The 17660-nt window shown below is 36.5% G+C and overlaps 2 protein-coding genes across 2 annotated transcripts; one reads left to right on the top strand and one right to left on the bottom strand.

The window, feature by feature from the left end:
* The first annotated feature begins 553 nt into the window (after positions 1-553).
* Positions 554-6207, top strand: LOC110687051 (DNA cross-link repair protein SNM1-like). The gene is made up of 9 exons (XM_021863680.1): positions 554-1468; positions 2733-2913; positions 3058-3297; positions 3368-3512; positions 4900-5034; positions 5129-5195; positions 5285-5362; positions 5451-5503; positions 5595-6207. The coding sequence occupies exons 1-9, from the start codon at positions 880-882 to the stop codon at positions 5691-5693; spliced, it is 1587 nt and encodes a 528-aa protein (XP_021719372.1). The 5' UTR covers positions 554-879; the 3' UTR covers positions 5694-6207.
* A 2105-nt stretch (positions 6208-8312) lies between these two features.
* Positions 8313-13329, bottom strand: LOC110687050. The gene is made up of 2 exons (XM_021863679.1): positions 12112-13329; positions 8313-8729 (listed from the first exon to the last, which is right to left on the bottom strand). Exon 1 carries the CDS (start codon positions 13254-13256, stop codon positions 12132-12134), a length of 1125 nt encoding a protein of 374 aa, XP_021719371.1. The 5' UTR covers positions 13257-13329; the 3' UTR covers positions 8313-8729; positions 12112-12131.
* Positions 13330-17660: the final 4331 nt, after the last annotated feature.

The raw sequence follows: 17660 nt of genomic DNA, 5'->3' as shown, positions 1-17660 counted from the left end.
TTTTTTTACTCTTACTTTATGATTCCCAAGACATTTTTATTACAATACTGCCACTTTGATAAACATAGATTTCCTCTTGATAATACTAGTGTAAGCAAGAATGTCCATATTTTTGTAAGAATGGTAGAGTAGGGGTGTCCATAATTCGGATTAAAACTGAAATCCAATCCATCCAAACCGAATTATCAATTCGAATCAGATCCAAACTATAAATTGGACCGGATCGGATTGAGATTTTTTAAAGGATTTTTGGATTGGATCGGATTGACCCTAATTGGGTCCAAATAAAACCGAAAACCGAACTGTAAAATTAAACTTGTATGAATATGAATTTCTTTGTTTTATGATTGACCTTTTGAATTTTAGCCCAAATACTTACTGCTACATAAAATAAATTAGGCTTTGTATAATGACTTGATGTTGAACTATTTATTTTAATCATAATTTTGCAGACTTGTATTAAAATTAAAGTTTTATTTTTATAATCATATTAGGTGCTAAAAATTAACGTACTTTAATTTGGATTTTTGGATCGGATCCGAATAACCAAATTTTAATTCGGATTGGATTGAAAAATTAAAAACCGAATCATATTTCGGATTGGATCGAATTTGGCCTAAATTCAAATCGAAAACCGAACGGACACCCTACGGTAGAGTTAATTTTTTCTTTTTTATTTACAATCCCAAAATAAGTGGTATATGAAGAGGCCAACAGGCCCAAAGTTAACAAAGATTTCCCGCGACGATTAATCCTTTGAACTCCAAACAATAACACCACTTCAAACTTCAAACACAACTACCGCTGTAATAAGAAGCCCACCAATTCATATCAATTCTCAAAGAAAACTGGGATTTTAGGGGGTTGAACAATATCATTATGCTTGAATCAGCCAACCAAATCGAAGAAATTGATGCATTTTCTGATTCTTATCTCTTCTACCAAGATCCAAATTCTGAATTTTATGAAGAACCCTCAATTTCTCTAGACGAAAATGGGTTCCCACAACCTCTATTCAACGAACAAGTTGAAGAACAACAACCCCACAAAATTGATTCACTTAATGAAGATTCAATCGGGTGTTCGAGTTCGAGTTCGGGTTCGAAAGACGGGAGCTTTGCTGCTGATTTTTACCAAAGCGGGTCTGATTGGTCTACATTGCGAGTTGATTCGCCTTTGAATTCAAAGAAATTGAAGCAAAAAAACCTTTTTCAAATGTGGGGGCTTAAACAGGAAAAACATGAGAAGGTGGAAAATGAGAAGAATAAAGATAAGGAGAATGAAACCCACATTGGTGTTCTTCCTTATATGAAAACTGATACACATCTAAGCCCTCCTTGTGTGTCTCCTGACTCTTTTCGAGCCCGGAATCGAGCTTTCGAAATCGATTCAAAGGCTTCTCAGAAAAGGAAATCATTCATGGTACAAGGAAATGCTCGGTCTTGCCCTTTTTATAAGAAGATTCCAGGTTATCAGCTCCCTTAATTTAGATTTTTTTTTTTTTTTTTTTACTTTTTTTTAGTGTTTGAATTTTTAGATGGGATGTAATTGATAACTTTCTAAAACTGATAATTTTGAATTTTGAGTTCTATCATAGTAGTATGATGATAGCTATACTATTCATTTTCAGCTTGAGCATGTGTGAATAATTGTGATTATGCTGAAATTGCTTATATTGATCTAGAAGAATTTTGGATCAGTTATTGTCCTTTGGGTTGTGATCTTGTCTAAATCATATCGGAGTTTCTTATTCAAATGATAATGATAGTATGTGGGTAGGAAATGAGGGTCTGATCATTCATGTTTCGGGAATTGTTCTGCTGAAGTTTGTGAGGGCTAGGGGCTGGAACCTTTATTGGAATGAAGCAACCAAGTAATAGGCTGTTTTGGGTACTATAGAAAGAGCAGATAGGTCCTGTCTTATTGTGAACTCAGGCTGTGTTTGGTGGCAAGGAAAGTTGTTTTCGAGTATAACTAGTTATAGTGTTCTCATTTTCCTTAATTTTGTTTGTGAAGAAGACCAAATAATTTTCGTGATCTGAAATAAACTTTCTTAACTCCTGATGGAAAAGATTTTCCTTATTTGGAGATGGAATGTTACATTTTCCGTCATATGCCTTAGTTTCCAGCTCCCTGCTATGTCTTACTTGGTTACCCTTCATATTATGTTCAATATATTTTGGTTGAACCAAACACTGCTAAGAACTTCCATCTTCTTGAGTTACGTTCAACTGGAGTGTAAATAAATTTTTAGGCAATAAGGAATTTTATCATAATTATCACGTCTTTACTAATATTATCTATTGATTTTGATGCAAATGATGAGAAGTAATCCTAGTCCTACCTTTTGTTTCATAATTCAATAAAGAATGGAGTTGAACGGAGAATTTCAGAGGATAAGAGGAACTAGTGATAGAAAAAAAAAAAAAAAAAAACAATAGAAAAAAAATAACTTGGATGGAGGTCAGAGAAAGAAACAAAGAACAAAATAAAGAATTCCTCCAACATCCATAGCATACAGCTTCAGATTGAATTGAGTAGGGAAGAAGGTATTGTCATTAACCTGCTTTGATGTGCTCTGATATGTGGTTGTGTGAGTCAGGGTGCTACTAGCTCCTTAAACTCTTTAAAAAAAATTACATTTAGTTTGTTTTATTTTTTTCCCCTCCCTATAGATCATTCTTCAGCACATCAATATGCTGTGGTTTAACAGGTTGTCCATCATCTTCCAGGCACTCCCTTTACTGTGGATGCATTTCGATATGGTGCTGTCAAAGGCTGCTCCTCTTATTTTCTTAGCCATTTCCATGCTGATCATTATGGTGGGTTAAGCAAGGCATGGTCACACGGCCCCATCTATTGTACCTCTATCACCGCTCGCCTGGTTAGAATGTGTCTCTATGTTAATCCATCGTAAGGACTCCTCTGTGACTCTTTGCACTTTTCCTTTGTACATATGAGTCTGTTAAGGTCTTGCTTTCATTTTTATACTTACTCATATAATATGGATGTATTCATTTATTGTGTATAGTGTGCTCTGCATTGTTTTGGGAACAGATACATACGCCCTTTGGAGTTGGATGTTGAACACCTAATTGATGGTGTCAAAGTGACACTGTTAGAAGCCAATCACTGCCCAGGTGCTGCCTTAATTTACTTCCATCTTTCAGATGGACAGCGTTTTTTACACACAGGAGATTTCAGAGCTTGTAAACGCATGCAAACTTATCCCCTTCTTGTAAATAACAAAGTCAATGTAATTTACTTAGATACAACTTATTGCAACCCAAAATACAGGTAATCAGTGTGCCCATTAGATTTCTTATATTCTGCAGTTTGCAATTTCTTACATATATGAACATTGCAGGTTTCCTTCAAAAGAAGAAGTGACGAGCTTTGTTGTAAAGACTACTATGACCTGTCTCAAAAAGCAACCAAAGACCCTTGTTGTAGTTGGGGCATATAGTATTGGGAAAGAGTGTGTATATATTGCCATCTCAGAGGCAATAAAGGTAAATTGCTTTGACCTTACTATCTAGTGATTCCATATGCATAATATTTTCTGTCATTTTGATGTATGGATAGTTTTATTAGCTCTGAGTAGCTATAAATAGGGATTATGAGATTATCTCACTTTATAAAATTTAGCTTCATTTTTGGTAAAAACAAAATAGTGATCATGATGGCTTGTAAAATACATGTGTATGATAAAACATGCATGCCACTACCTTTTATCTCCTTTTTCCTTAACATTCCATTGTGTTCTATCTTTTAGTTTTGTACCCCTATGTTTTACTGAAGTATGTACACATACTACTCTTTACCTCTTAACCTACTACTGCATGTAAAGCAAAATTTCTCCCAACAGCTTTTTTTCAATCGGAACTAGCTTATAAAAGTACTCTTTTTATGATGACAGTTCACCCCAAAAAAAAAATCAGAATGGCTACTGTGACAGTGCTGTAAATGCAGTATGTTTCAAGTGCATAGTGAACATTAGAGAACAAAAAAAACCTTTTGCTACCGCTATGTTATCTTGCATGTCATTTTGTTTTATTATTCAGTTGACTCGGTCCATTTCTTTTTAAAAAAGAAAAAAAAAGAGTTCTAAGACATTGTATTCAAGAGTCTCCAAAGTCTAAGAACTTCCAGTGGTATCTCAGAATGTAAAAGTTGTAGGACTTGGACACTTCATTTGGAATAGCATTTTTTCCCTTTTGTTTTACGGAATATATAAGGGCTGCATATACATACTAAATTAATGTTTGCAGTAGTCATTATCAATTATCAAGCGTAAAATGCGGATACTAAAACAATTTGATGATCATCATGGCCTTCAACTGAAGTAAATAATATAGCAGGTTGCTTGGTAATCAGTTATATGAATCAGAGGCAATATAGCAAATAATGCCGTGAGAAAGTTGATTGCTATCATGATTACAAGAATTATTACAATCTACCCATAATATGCAAGTGCGATAACTTACCCATTTGAGAATTTAAGATAGCTTGTACAAAGTAGATGATTAAACACCTCTTATGGTCTTCATCTTGTCTTCAATTGTTATAATGCATATATAGCAGATTAAATTTCCCTCTTAATAAATCCCTAAGACTATAAATGAATTATGTGATAGGCTTACAGAGGTGGGTTTCATTTATGGGATTTTAAATTTGATGGAAAGAGTGTTTCTGATGACACCCTGTGAAGAATGATTTGTAGCAATAGTAGTGAAAGAATTTTGTATTTTTTATTCAATGGAGACAGCTCGTAGCATCCTACTTTATCCTGGATCACTTCTTTTCTAAAGTCTGTCTCTACTAATGAGACTGTCTTATAGTTTTGTTAAGATGATTTCTATGTTGCAGTTTCCTGACTTTATTTCATGTTGACTTTAGGTCAAGATATATGCAAATGCGTCAAGGAGAAGAATTTTGCAGTCCTTTGACTGGCCTCACCTTTCCAAAAATCTCTGCACCAACGGAAAGGATACTCCTCTTCATGTTCTGCCTATTTCATCGTTAAAACATGAGGTGTTAATCTGAATGTGGACCTTCCATTAAAAACATCTTAATGTTTATCTCTATGGAATAACAATGTCTTATTTCTTTTTGATTTATGGGCAAGACCCTTAAAACCTACTTGAAGACATACCAGGATCAGTTCAATGCAGTCGTGGCATTTCGGCCAACAGGTAGTCTTGCTGAATGTTGCAAACTGCTGTTCTCTATTTTTTTCTTGATTCTATGAAAGTATTAACTGGACATGCTTACCGAGTTATAGGCTGGACATTCTCGGAGTCTGTCGGTAGTCAGTTGGATCTAATCAAACCCAATTCACGAGGAAACATCCAAATTTATGGTAATATAGAAAGAATTTTCAGTCAATTAATACTAGACTTTGTGAATATTATACCTGCTTAAGTTAGTTCACTTCTTTTACTGTGCAGGAGTTCCCTACAGTGAGCACTCCAGTTTTACTGAACTGCAAGAATTTGTTCAGGTTTGATTCAACTCTTGCTACTGTTAAAAAGTTATTTTGCATATACGTTTGTTTACACTACTACTTAGGCTTAGTTATTGCTGTATTTCAGTTTCTTAGGCCCAACAAAATAATTCCAACAGTGAACATTGGAAATGCTGCTAACCGGGAAAAACAGCAATCATACTTTAGACAGTGGTTAAGTGGCTGAGCAGTAAAAACAATTGGCCAATTTGTTTATGAATTACGGAGCATTTTTTTGGAATAGATCATGCTTGGTTGGCTCATATTGGTGACCGTTACGAAATGGCTCCGATTAAGCCATGAAGGTGCTATTCAATTAATGATTGATGCATGTAGATTGATGGTTTAATGCTACCATCAACGTAGTTTGTATAGTAGATTCTTGCTCTTGCCCATTATATTTTTTTTTTGATTTTTGGGTATCAAGTGCCAAAATTTTCCATTCAGCTCTCAATCCTTGGGACAAGTAACCTAAGGCAAACACTACAATGTTTCTTCCCCAGCAAAAGAATACTTAGCTTATTGGAACCACATGAATTCATAGCCGCTATTTCAGATGGTACTCAAAGATTGTATCTAGTCTATTGTATATCAGTTCTATCTCAAAAGTTAGTTTTAAATGCCGTATATTGGTTCAGTACAAATTTCTTGTGCTTTTCTAACTCGTTGGAGTAAGATGCTTAACTACTTTTACAGTTTTACTACATAGAAATTTGAAACAAGTTTTACATATCCTTTCGCCCTAGGTTTTGTTATATGTGTGTCTCGAATGCTCCATGTTGATGCATGTTTGGTATTATGGTGTTTGGAGCTTTAAGCAAAGAAGCTTAGTTAAGGGCTGACTTTAAATGATCATATCTCAAAATCTAGAAATGAAATTGAGTTGATTCCAAATTGAAGGTGATAGCATATTTCAAGTGCTTTCCAACGAGTAGTCACAAGTCCATTTTCGATTAGAAACTAGAAAGTTATGTTTGTTTTACGAAAAGTTGTCTGTTTGAGCACCCAAACCCATAGTAGGTTTGCGCGAACCTATTGAAGCAAATCGTCTAGGCCCTCTTGTGTAAATGTTAGCCCGAACGTAGAGTGAGGTTTGCCTAAACCATTGGTGGTTCGCACGAACCAAGGGTAGGTTCGCCCGGACCTACCTTGTTTCCAACTTCCTCTTTTCGTGATGAGCTCTAATCTTGGCCGTTATATTGTCCTTATTTCCAAGCACTATAAATACACTTTGTATAGTCTTTTAAGAGTATGAGAGCAAAACAAGTGAGATATAAATCTAAAACCTAGCTTATTAAGAACACCAACCATCTTTCTCATCCCCATGAGAATTTCTCCATTGTAATTCTTCCTTCATTAAAGAGTAATACAAGCTCCAATCTCCCTAAAAGTGGATGTAGCTCATTTTGAATGAAGCACTATAAATCTTGCGTGTTTTTACTTTGTGCAATTGCTCTCTCATTTTAACTTGCATTGTTCTTACAAATCAAAATTAAGCCCCAAAAGGTCCTATTTTATAACAATTGGTATAAGAGTTTAAGTTGTTTTTAGAGTTGTTTGATTCCTTGTTTTATTGAGTATTGAGTACTCAAGTTAACAATGAAGTTAGATATTAAGAAGTTTGATAGGTCAATTAATTTTGGCATTTAGAAAGTAAGATAAAAGTTATTTTGATACAAAATGGTGTGCGTAAGGCCATTGAAGGGAAAGATGAGAAATTGTTGACCATGATGGAAGGGAAGTGGGAATAAATTGACTTGAAAGCTTGTCGGCTACACAAATTTGCCTCTCGAACGAAGTATTGAGGGAAGTTGCTAATGAAACTACTGTGGAGGATCTATGAACGAAGTTAGAGTCTTTTTACATAGCAAAGAGTTTGATCAACCGTCTATTACTCATGAGTACACTCTACGATCTCCGCCTTAAAGAAGGTAATTCACTTACGTCTCATTTAGCTGTTTTTTTCTCAATTGTCATAGATATTCAAATTGATGTGACATTGGATGATGTAGATCTTACAATTTATTTGTTATGTTCATTACCACCTTCTTACAAGCATTTTTGTGAAACTATCTTGCATGGTTGTATATACTCCCTCCGTGTTTAAATAAATGAAACGTTTTGACTTTTTGCACTATTCATCTAATTCAATTTGACTAATATTTGTGATTTATACATAAGAATAAATATAATCATATGGATACTTGTTGTAATCGTCTCAATGAATAGTTTATTAATACTCAATTGTTTTAACTTTTACTTATTGATAATTAAAGATATTATCAGTCAAAGTTTTGCATTGGCATATGTGCATAAGGAAACGTTTCATTTATTTAAACACGAAGGGAGTATAAAATTAGAGACGCTTTGACCCAAAGGGACTTAATTGACAATCAAATATTTTCTAAATCATCTAACAACTCCAATAATGGGTTGTTTATGAGAGATAGAAACTTTGAAAAGGATTCTAATAGTAATGGCAATGGGGAAAAGAACAAGGAGTCAAGAACATGGGTTGGTCTAAGTTGAAAAGGCCGAATCCTAACCGTAACATGACTTGCAATTATTGTTGCATAAAAAGCCACATTAATTTAGAGTGTTGGAAATGACAAAAGAAACAATCGGGGAATGGTGATGCTAAGAACACAAAGGGCAAGGAGCCTCAAACTATTGCCAATGTTAGCTTTATTGACACTAATAGTGATAGTGGTGGGTTGGTTGCCACTCACGGGAAAATCAAGGGAAAGGATGAATGAATTTTGGATTTGGGTTACTTTATTCATAAGAGTTGGGAATAATATTTGAAGACTCGAGAAAAACATGCTTTTAATGTATTAGATAAGAGTAAGAATTTAAAACTGGGCAATGGGCACTGATCAATGAGAATTTAATCCAAATGCCTAATTTAAGCTCCCCAATTCTATGATAGAAATTTCAACAAAATTTTGATTTCCAAGCAGACTACACAGCTTTGCTGAAAATTGTAAATATGCTCTAAGTTAGCATAAGAGAGGCGGGTAACAATCCACTTCAAAAGTACGCAGCACCATTCTTTTCTTTTATATTTCTCCATGGCCACTGGTTGAGGTGTTTCCCCTGCTGCTCTGCAAACATAGAAACTGCAGTAGATGTGCTTGCATCTAGGGGACTTCATTTACACATTAATCAATCCCCCCACAAATGATGATCTGTTAACTCGAACTATTGCACAAGATATACCAACCTGAATCACATATAAAATTATGAAAGGGTTAGATCTTGAACAAGCAAAGATACGGCAAACTGCAAAATGCACAAGACCTATTGCTGATTTGTTGTTGTAGGCCTTGTGGCCTGTTTTCTACCTTATTGACTTTAAATGTCATGCACATTGTCCCTTTTTACCGGAAAATTAATATATATTCCAAGTATCTTGCAAGAATAGATACAAATTTATAGCATAGCTAAGAATATTCTAGTGTGTACAGATCTAGACATCAGAAGTATTCAATGACAGTACAATGGAATGGGCTTGGCAAGAATAACAGTTTCAACCTATGTTACTTTGACTCGGGTACTCATGTTTGACATGGGTATGTGTCCAAGTGTTTGACTCGGCTATTTTTTAAAAAAATTCTTTGACTTTGAACTAAAATGAAGTGTCCAAGTGTCATACCCATGTCCGAGTATTGAGGGTTCGACATGGGTACTTGAGGTAAAATGAAGAGTCCGAATAACATAGGTTAACAATAAGGATCAACACAACACAAAACCACAAATAATATCACACATGTACGGAAAGCTTTGGATGATCAAATTTTTTACTAAAACATACTAGACTCTTGTAGAGATGATACTTGTTACATTTTTTTGAAGAGCTATATGAGATCAATTGACCTAATTGCATTAAACGTAGCTCTATCCGTACATTTGCTATTGTTTATCACAAACAAAATGAAATATATTTTCTTACAAATCAACAAAAAATAATACAAGAAAAACATTCAATTCAACAAAGACTACATCACTAAAGCACATCAACTAGAGCTATATTCAAAACAGGTTCATATAGAGTAGAGTAAGTTTAATCAATCTAGCAGGCTCAATCAGTAGTATCTATGCAAGTTGTTCTTCAGCTTTAGCACACAGCATTTAGCTGCATTTACAACAATGTCAATGCAGTTTCCTCACTATTTTATGTACTTAAGGCAGCTAAAAGATACCATGTAAGGAAATTACTTGCACTACTCAGAAACAAATTAGTAGGAAAGGCCTACTTCTGTAAAAAGCTAAAACATGTGACAATGCTAAACATCTCATGTGACCCTTGAACAGAAGCATGGATCAGATCTTTGCAAATAAGAAATAATTTGATCGTTCCAAAAACACACAAGAGGATATAACCATACTTCTACAACTAACAGTAGGGCTGAAATGAATTGAAGATTAATTAAAGGTGAATACAGATAAAAATGATTTCGTTTGCTAAGAAATTTCACAAAGAGGTATTTATTATGAAAGGTCCATTTCAGGTAGGAGATATCTCATTTCTCATTGTAATAACACTATGACAGTATAAGTGAAAGTATTGGTGGTATACTACTATGCTTGGTGAATCTATCAACAAAGATAAATCAATCTATACAGGGCATTGGAAAATTGCTAATTCCAAAACAAAGCCAAAAGATGAAGTAATCTCTAAATGATGGAGCTGCTAGTTAAGACTATGATTAGCCTCCTGGTGTATCTTGATTCTTGAAGTGTAGCTTCATGAGAAAGGCATGTATGAATTTATTTCTGTTAGAATAATCAGAATAATTCAGGAGGTGAAACAATTTCATTCTTGTCATGAAGGGAAAGACAACTACATTTTCTGTTATGTAGTTATTTGGCCTACTTGGGAAATTTCTATTACTTATGAACCTCTTTTCTCTACATTCCCATAGGTATATCAAACAGGAATATCTTTATGAAAGATCAACAAACTTCAATCCCGCAGATATGAGCATTCCCTAAGAAGTGAATGAGAAGTTTTTGTCCTAGTTTCTTTAGTACTATTGCACTTGGAAGGGGAGGATGAAATATATTAGATTTGATGAAATGTAGAAGCCCAATTTATTACTTGGGCAGATGATGCATGTCAGCATGTTTTTTTTTTAAAAGGTGGTAGAGGTGGTTGCTGTTAGTGGCAGAGCTAGTCGGCTAGGAGTGTAGAAGTAGATTTTCTAACTAAAACCTAAAAGTTGCTTCTTCACACATTTGTAAGTTTGTAACTGGAAGTATCAGAATAAATCGGATAACCTATTATGCATTGAACACAGCTGGCCCATCTGCCAATCAGACCGATAATTTATGACTCACCATAAGATTAAGGATAAATTTTAATGATGGATCCATTGTATAAATATTAAATTTTGGCTGCATATGGTGACACAAAAATTTAAGCATGATAGCACAACTACTGTTGAATATTTAAGATGCGTTTTAAAATGAAGCCCCTAAAATAGCCAAACATCATTCTGACAATATGAACAATAACACTACATTGAACCAAAATCAGTTGACATATGCCTGCCTAAGTACAACTCTTACCATCAAAAATCAATTTTCTCAAGTGAAATTTCCAGGTCAACGCTGGTTGAATCAGATGGGAAAGTTATGCTGATCCCTGATGAAGATGCTTTACGAGTTTGCAATTATCAAATATAACAGCTACATTCCTAAAGATGAACTAGAATCTACAAGAAGTATAACCAAAGAAGAGCAAACCAATAAAAATGTACCCCTGTCAGGCAGAGGCTATCAGCTTATTTTAGTTTTTATCTTCAACCTTAGGATGTGATGGAGCCAAGCAACAGAAAGTCATCACCTACAGCCAACCATTTGAAAATTACCCTATGGATTGATAATGGATCCATCATTTGATTATATTCTTGGAGATTTTGGCTTTCAAGAAGCTTCATTGTCTTTTCCTTATTAAAAAAATAGTCTAAAGTTTTAGTGTTTGCTTAATTTTCTCAATGCCTACAATTCCTAGCAGTCTGAGGGGCAATTTTAGCTCATCATTCAAGATTCTATTCTAGCAGTGTCTCTTCCTACATCTTCGCCCCCTTAAAAATGCAGCTCATTCAAGAAATAAAGAGCTGGTCAATGAGTAAAGCACTCATATTAGTATTTAATCGAGTTCATTATCAATCGCACCTACTCATATGAAACAGATGCAACATATAAGGTTACCTCTAGCTCATTTTCAACCTTCCATAAACGAGCTCCCATTGCAACCGCATAAATGAAACTGGTCACAATACTATCAATATCAAGTAAAATCAAAATCTATGGCAATCGATCATGCTTCCTATTCATCTAATTTAATGAAAAAAGTTTTTGAAATCCTATAGTTCTGCTTATTTCTGGGAGTTGACTTAAATCCATAGAGAGCCTTTCATCATCAAATTAATCAAAAGAACTACAGCCATTCAGCATATCAAAAGCAGATGCAAAACTTAACAATAAAGCAAATGAAAACATAAAAACACCAACAACAACAAAAAGGAAGAGAATATCCCAAAAGGCAAAATTACAAAAGCTTGAAAAACAAGACATAAATCTTCTAGAACATAAATTACCTTGAAAAAAAAAACCCAAATTAAGCCTGAGTGCCACTCAAAGTCTTCAACTGAACATGATTAGTATCAGCAGCAGTAGGCAGAACCTCATAAGACCCCCCAAATCTTCTAGAAACACCCAAAGCCTTAGAAACCACGGCATAAACCACAAACACCAAGATGACAACAACACCCACATGAATCAAAAACGCAAAATCAAGAATCGCAATCGCACGAAGCTTAGAGTCCTCGAGCTCACATTTGGTGGACCCTTCAACACCACTAACAACATCAAGAAGACGATGACACCCTTCCGGAATAAACGCCTCCACATAGAGAGACAACCCAGTTTGCAGAGCCCAAAGACCCTGCAAACACACCGACGCAGCGAGGCCGACGTCAAAGACGAACAGCCTGGGAAAGGCGGCAAGAGCGAGACAGAGAATCGAGGAGATTAGAGAGATGGTAGACGAGATGGAGTCGCAACGGGATTGAAGATCGGAGGTGAGAAGAGCGGAACGAGAGGAGGAGACGGAGGAGGAGAGGAAGAAGGAGGAGGAGGCGAGAGCGAAGAAGAGGTCGGAAGGGAGGAGAGAGAAGAGGGAGGTGGATTCGGAGAGGAGGAGGGAGAGGGAGAGGAGGAGGAAGAGGAAGGAGATGGAGGCGGATTGGAGGGAGGTGAAGAGGTGGACAGGGGAGTGGCCGTGGATGAGGGGGTCGGGGAGGGAGGAGGAGAGGAGGGAGTGGAGGAAGGAGAGGAAGAGGGTGGTGATGGTGGCGTAGAGAGGGAGGAGGCGGAGGTGGGAGGAGGAGGGAGAGAGTGGGAGGGGGTGGAATGGTTTGGAGGTGAAGGATTGTGGGGATTTGAGGAAGTTGCGGGTGGTGGAGATGAGGTGGTAGAGGCCCAGGGAGAGGAGGCTTGTGGAGGTCAAGATTTGGTAGATTATTGATGACATTTTTGGATCATACACAGAGAGATGGAGAGTGGTGGTTGTCGGAATTTGAATTTGGAATGGTTCCAAAGTTTGGAATGGTTTGGTTTGGCGTGACTGCGTCAGGAGTGATTTAGGGGAAGGGACCCAGATTGATGATGATGAGTTGAACAAAGTATGAGTCCAACAATAGAAACGTTGAAAACTACAAACTACCCCGTAGGTCCGTATCATTTTCCAAAGTAAAGCTTTATTACAAAACTATTTTATAAAGTAGACTCGTGCCCAAATTATTTACCAAACTAAGCTTTTAAGATAAACAGCGTTTTATACCCTGGGTTTTTTTAAAAAAAAAAAAAAAACAATGTGTAAAACACTGTCTGAGACAGCGTTTTACTTTTTTTTTAAAAAAAATTGTAATTTTTTATTTTAAAATAAAAAAAAAATAATTACACTAAAAAAATCAGAAATTTGGTTTTTTTTTTTTTTTTTTTAAAAAAAGTCAATATGTAAAACGCTGTCTCAGACAGCGTTTTACATATTCAATTTTTTTTATTAGAAAATTTTAAATCAGAAATTACGAAATTAAAAAGAAAAAAAAGAGTCAACATGTAAAACGCTGTCTCGAAAAAAGGGGTATTTACCTAGACCTGTCAATTCGGGTAAATAAGTCGGGTTTGGGTCGGGTAAGTGAGGGTCGGGTCAACTCGGGTCGGTTCATTTCGGGTTAATGTCGTATTCTATACGGGTCGGGTTCGAGTTGGGTCATGCTTGAGTCGGGTAACGTCGGGTCATACATTTTATCGGGTTTAGATCGGGTTAATAACAGGTCGAGTTACATTCGGGTCGGGTGAATAATAGGTCGCGTTTAAATCAGGTTAAAACGGGTTACGATCATTCTCGGGTTCGAGTCGGGTTCGGTTCAAGTCAATAATTTGCGGGTTATAATAGGTCGGGTCATTCTCGGGTTTGAGTCGGGTTCGGTCCAAGTCAATAATTTGCGGGTTATAATCAGGTCGGGTCATTTCCAAGTCGGGTAATTCTTGGGTTCAAGTCGGGTTCGGTTCAAGTCAATTATTTGCGGGTTACAATCAAGTCGGATAATTTACAAGCGGGTCATGTTCGGATTCAAGTCGGGTTTGGTTCAAGTAAAAAAATTGCAGGTTATAATCAGGTCGGATCATTTCCAAGTCAAGTCATGTTCGGGTTCGGGTCTCAAATATTGGGTTAATCTGGGTATCGGGTTGATTTCAGGTCGGGTCATATCAGGTTCGGGTACATTTTTTGGGTCGATCTGTTAACAGTTCATGTAATGACATTCATGTTTGATCGTTCAATTACTTCATTTATTGTAAGAGAAATAATTTCAAATAAGTTTAAATTCGAGGTAATAAGTTCTAATAAGTTTAGATAAGATCTACATAATAAGTTCATATCAATTCCAATAAGATAGATTTAGTTTAGATTTTTAGAAGATAAGTTCAAACCCTATTCTAATCTATTCACATTGATTCCACTTATTTTAGGGATAACAATTTCAGATAAGTTCATATTCGAGATGACATGTTTAGATAAAATACAATAAGTTCATGTAAATTCCGGTAAAATAGGTTTAGTTTAGATAAGTTAAAATACAATAATTTTTTTTTCTAAACTTATTTTATTTGAAATTATCTAAACTTATTTATTTTTTATAAGTTAATATCCGAGTTCACTTTTTTTTTAATGGCATTTTTTAAAAACATTTAAATGACATTATTCAAAACAATTTAAATAAGATTAAATAGGCAAATGAATAATAAAATTAGAAAAATAGAAGACCAATAAAAGCCTTTTAACAGCTCTAGTTCGGGTCACCACTTTCTCGAGTCCAGACAAGTCAAGTCATGATCGGGTACATGTAAATTATTTGGGTCAGATTATCATCGGGTCATTGTCATATATTCATGCTCGCATTCAATCATTATCACGTTCAATTCAATCATTACTGAAATTATTATTTTTTTTAACTTTTTATATTTGAATTTTTTTATTTTATTTTATTTTATTTTATTTTTTTTTTTACAAAATATAAGATAAAACAAACAAGCCTAAGGTCAAATAGTATTTGTAAACCATAATTGACTACATTAATGCACATACACCTACAAAGTAGTAGTATTCGTAAACCATAATTGCTTAATTGAAATATAGAATTAACTTGCACCTAAAAAGTAGTAGTATTCGTAAATCGTAATTACTAAATTTAAATAAAGAATGCACATGCATCCATAAGTAGTGGTATTCATAAATTTTTATAGGTTTTTTTGAGACATATAAATTGTATTACATTTGATAATAGAGAATTTTATTGATAATATTTGAATAAGCTTAAATAGGAAAATAACTCATAGAATTAGGGAAGAAAAAAAAAACAAAAAACAAGATATGACGTAATCCTAGATTGCTAGTTAATTTCGGGTCAATAACAAGTCGGGTTGATTTCGGGTCGGGTTAGTGACAGATCGGGTTGAATTTCGGGTCGGGTTAGTAATAGGTCATGTTAAATTCGGGCCGGGTTAGGAATAGGTCGGGTTGAATTCAGGTCGGGTTAAATTCGGGTTTTGACGGGTTAAAACGGGTTTGAGTCAATTTCGGTTCAGGTCAGGTTCGGTTCAAGTCAATATTTTGTGCGTTATATTCGGGTCGGGTCATCTTCAGGTCGATTCATGTACGGGTTCGGGTCTCAAATACTCGGGTTAACTCGGGTCTAGGGTTGGTTTCAGGTCGAGTAATATCGGGTTCGGATCATCATATTTCCGGGTTTAGACGGGTCGGTTAATAATCGGGTTCGGGTCGGTATTTCAGGTTGGGTCAGCTTTTGATAGCTCTAGTTTTACCTTGAAAGCTTAGTTTGGTAAATAGTTTTACCACGACTCTACTTTGCAAAATACTTTGTGAATTAAGCTCAATTTGGAAAAAAATCCTCGTAGTCCTCCCTAATTTTCACATAAGGTAGGAGGTGTTTTTTTAAGAGCTTTTTGATCGTTTAAAAATTTCGGAAATTTTGTCTATTACAGAGTACTACCAGGGGTACTCGTCAATTACTACCTTTAAAAAAAATTTGCTAATTATTAACCCCTAAAATTGGTTAACTATAACAAATGCCTCGGCTACCCCTACTTGGACTCCCCCCTCGAACATCCCCGAATCCGACCGTCTCTGTGTTTGTGTAGGACACTATGATCAGAACAAAGCGAACGGCCCGAGAGCTCAATGAGGACGGCTCTTTAAGGGCGTTGGTTAGTGAAGTTTCGTACCATCCGCCTAGCCCATCGAGTACACCAGGCGACTTTATCTTAAATGAGTCGGGGGAAGGGTCTAGAAATGATACTTCCGGCTTTGTTCACAGGTCGTCCCATTCGGACGCTAGATCAGGCGGCTTTGAGGCTGGATTAGGGTCGTCTGTATCAAATGAGGAGTCTGAGGGCTCCGAGGCAGAGTCTTCGTCGTCTGTTGAGGCGAGAGCGCCCACCTCCATGGTTAGGGGCGAAAGAGAGGCTTCCACCTCTCGCCAGGAGGATTTTGTCGCCTACTATCATCATATTACTGCTAACAAGCAAAATCCATGCTCGAGAAGCTGGACGAATTTCGAACTACCCATGTCATGGGGTCTTGGTTACGAAATCCATGTTCCCGATTTGGAGGACACAATCGTCTGGCCGGCTGGGTCCAGCTATGGAGACCAGTGCTTTGGCTGCTACGAAGTGGCCATCCAAGCTGGCCTTAGATTCCCTCTCCACCCGACTATGGAGAAAATTCTGGACGGGTATCGCCTGGGTATCTGGCAACTTGCCCCCAACTCTTGGGTTAACATTTTGGGGGTATGTTACCGCCTGTGAGATGCTCAAATTTGAGTTGGGATTTGAAGCATTTGCCAAGATGAATTATCTGAGCAGGACCCCTAAGGCAAGCGGCTCCGGCTGGTACACCCTAACTAGCTATAAGGAGTATATGGTTGTTGGCAAGGAGTCCAAATGAAAGGACTGGCGGAACAAGTTTTTCATTGTCTCTTCATCCAACACCCAGAGGAATCAGAAGTTCAATTCCTGGAACCATGACCCTTATCTCCTAGGACAGAAGGCAATTTTGTCGCTTGTCCCTGAATAGGGTTGGGACCAGATCCTTGAGCCTAGCCTCTTCAAAGTCACCACCCAAGCTATAGAGGGAAAGGAAGGAAAAGAAATAATTCCCCATAGCTACATTTCCAAATTCGAGTGGTTGGCTGACGGCACCTATTTGGCCGCTTGTGGCCTTAGCTCAGAAAAGCCTAGAGGTGGACGTCCGGATGTGCCATTAAACTTGGCAATTTGATGACATTGTGATGATTTTTTTTTAACATCCGACTTGTTTGTGCAAACGAAGCAATGGAGCACCTCTCTTCCAACAAGAAGCCTGCCAACTCTGCAAGCGCCTACCGCCAAATAAACAAGAAGAAGGCTAAGGAGTTCAAGAAAGACCAACTGGCCCATGTAAAGATCTTCAGTTTTCTTTTCGTATTTTGTATACAAGCGGCTTTTCTTTTTCCTCTTGCTTCTAACTTGCTTTGGTTGATACTTTACAGGAGGGACTGAACAGGCCACCAGTGCCCCCTTAACC

The sequence above is a fragment of the Chenopodium quinoa genome, unplaced genomic scaffold (genome assembly GCF_001683475.1).
Source record: "Chenopodium quinoa cultivar QQ74 unplaced genomic scaffold, ASM168347v1, whole genome shotgun sequence".
NCBI classification, from domain to species: Eukaryota; Viridiplantae; Streptophyta; class Magnoliopsida; order Caryophyllales; family Amaranthaceae; genus Chenopodium; species Chenopodium quinoa.
Note: the sequence above shows the minus strand (reverse complement) of the source record. Positions and strands in the feature narration are given on the sequence as shown.

What these genes read in the sequence shown, in the direction of transcription:
- LOC110687051 (XM_021863680.1), top strand. Translation starts at nt 880, where the DNA reads ATGCTTGAATCAGCCAACCAAATCGAAGAAATTGATGCATTTTCTGAT. An exon ending in TATTGCAACCCAAAATACAG is followed by an intron (nt 3,298 to 3,367) that starts GTAATCAGTGTG and finishes TGAACATTGCAG; the next exon opens with GTTTCCTTCAAAAGAAGAAG. An exon ending in CGTGGCATTTCGGCCAACAG is followed by an intron (nt 5,196 to 5,284) that starts GTAGTCTTGCTG and finishes ACCGAGTTATAG; the next exon opens with GCTGGACATTCTCGGAGTCT.
- LOC110687050 (XM_021863679.1), bottom strand. Translation starts at nt 13,256, where the DNA reads ATGATACGGACCTACGGGGTAGTTTGTAGTTTTCAACGTTTCTATTGT.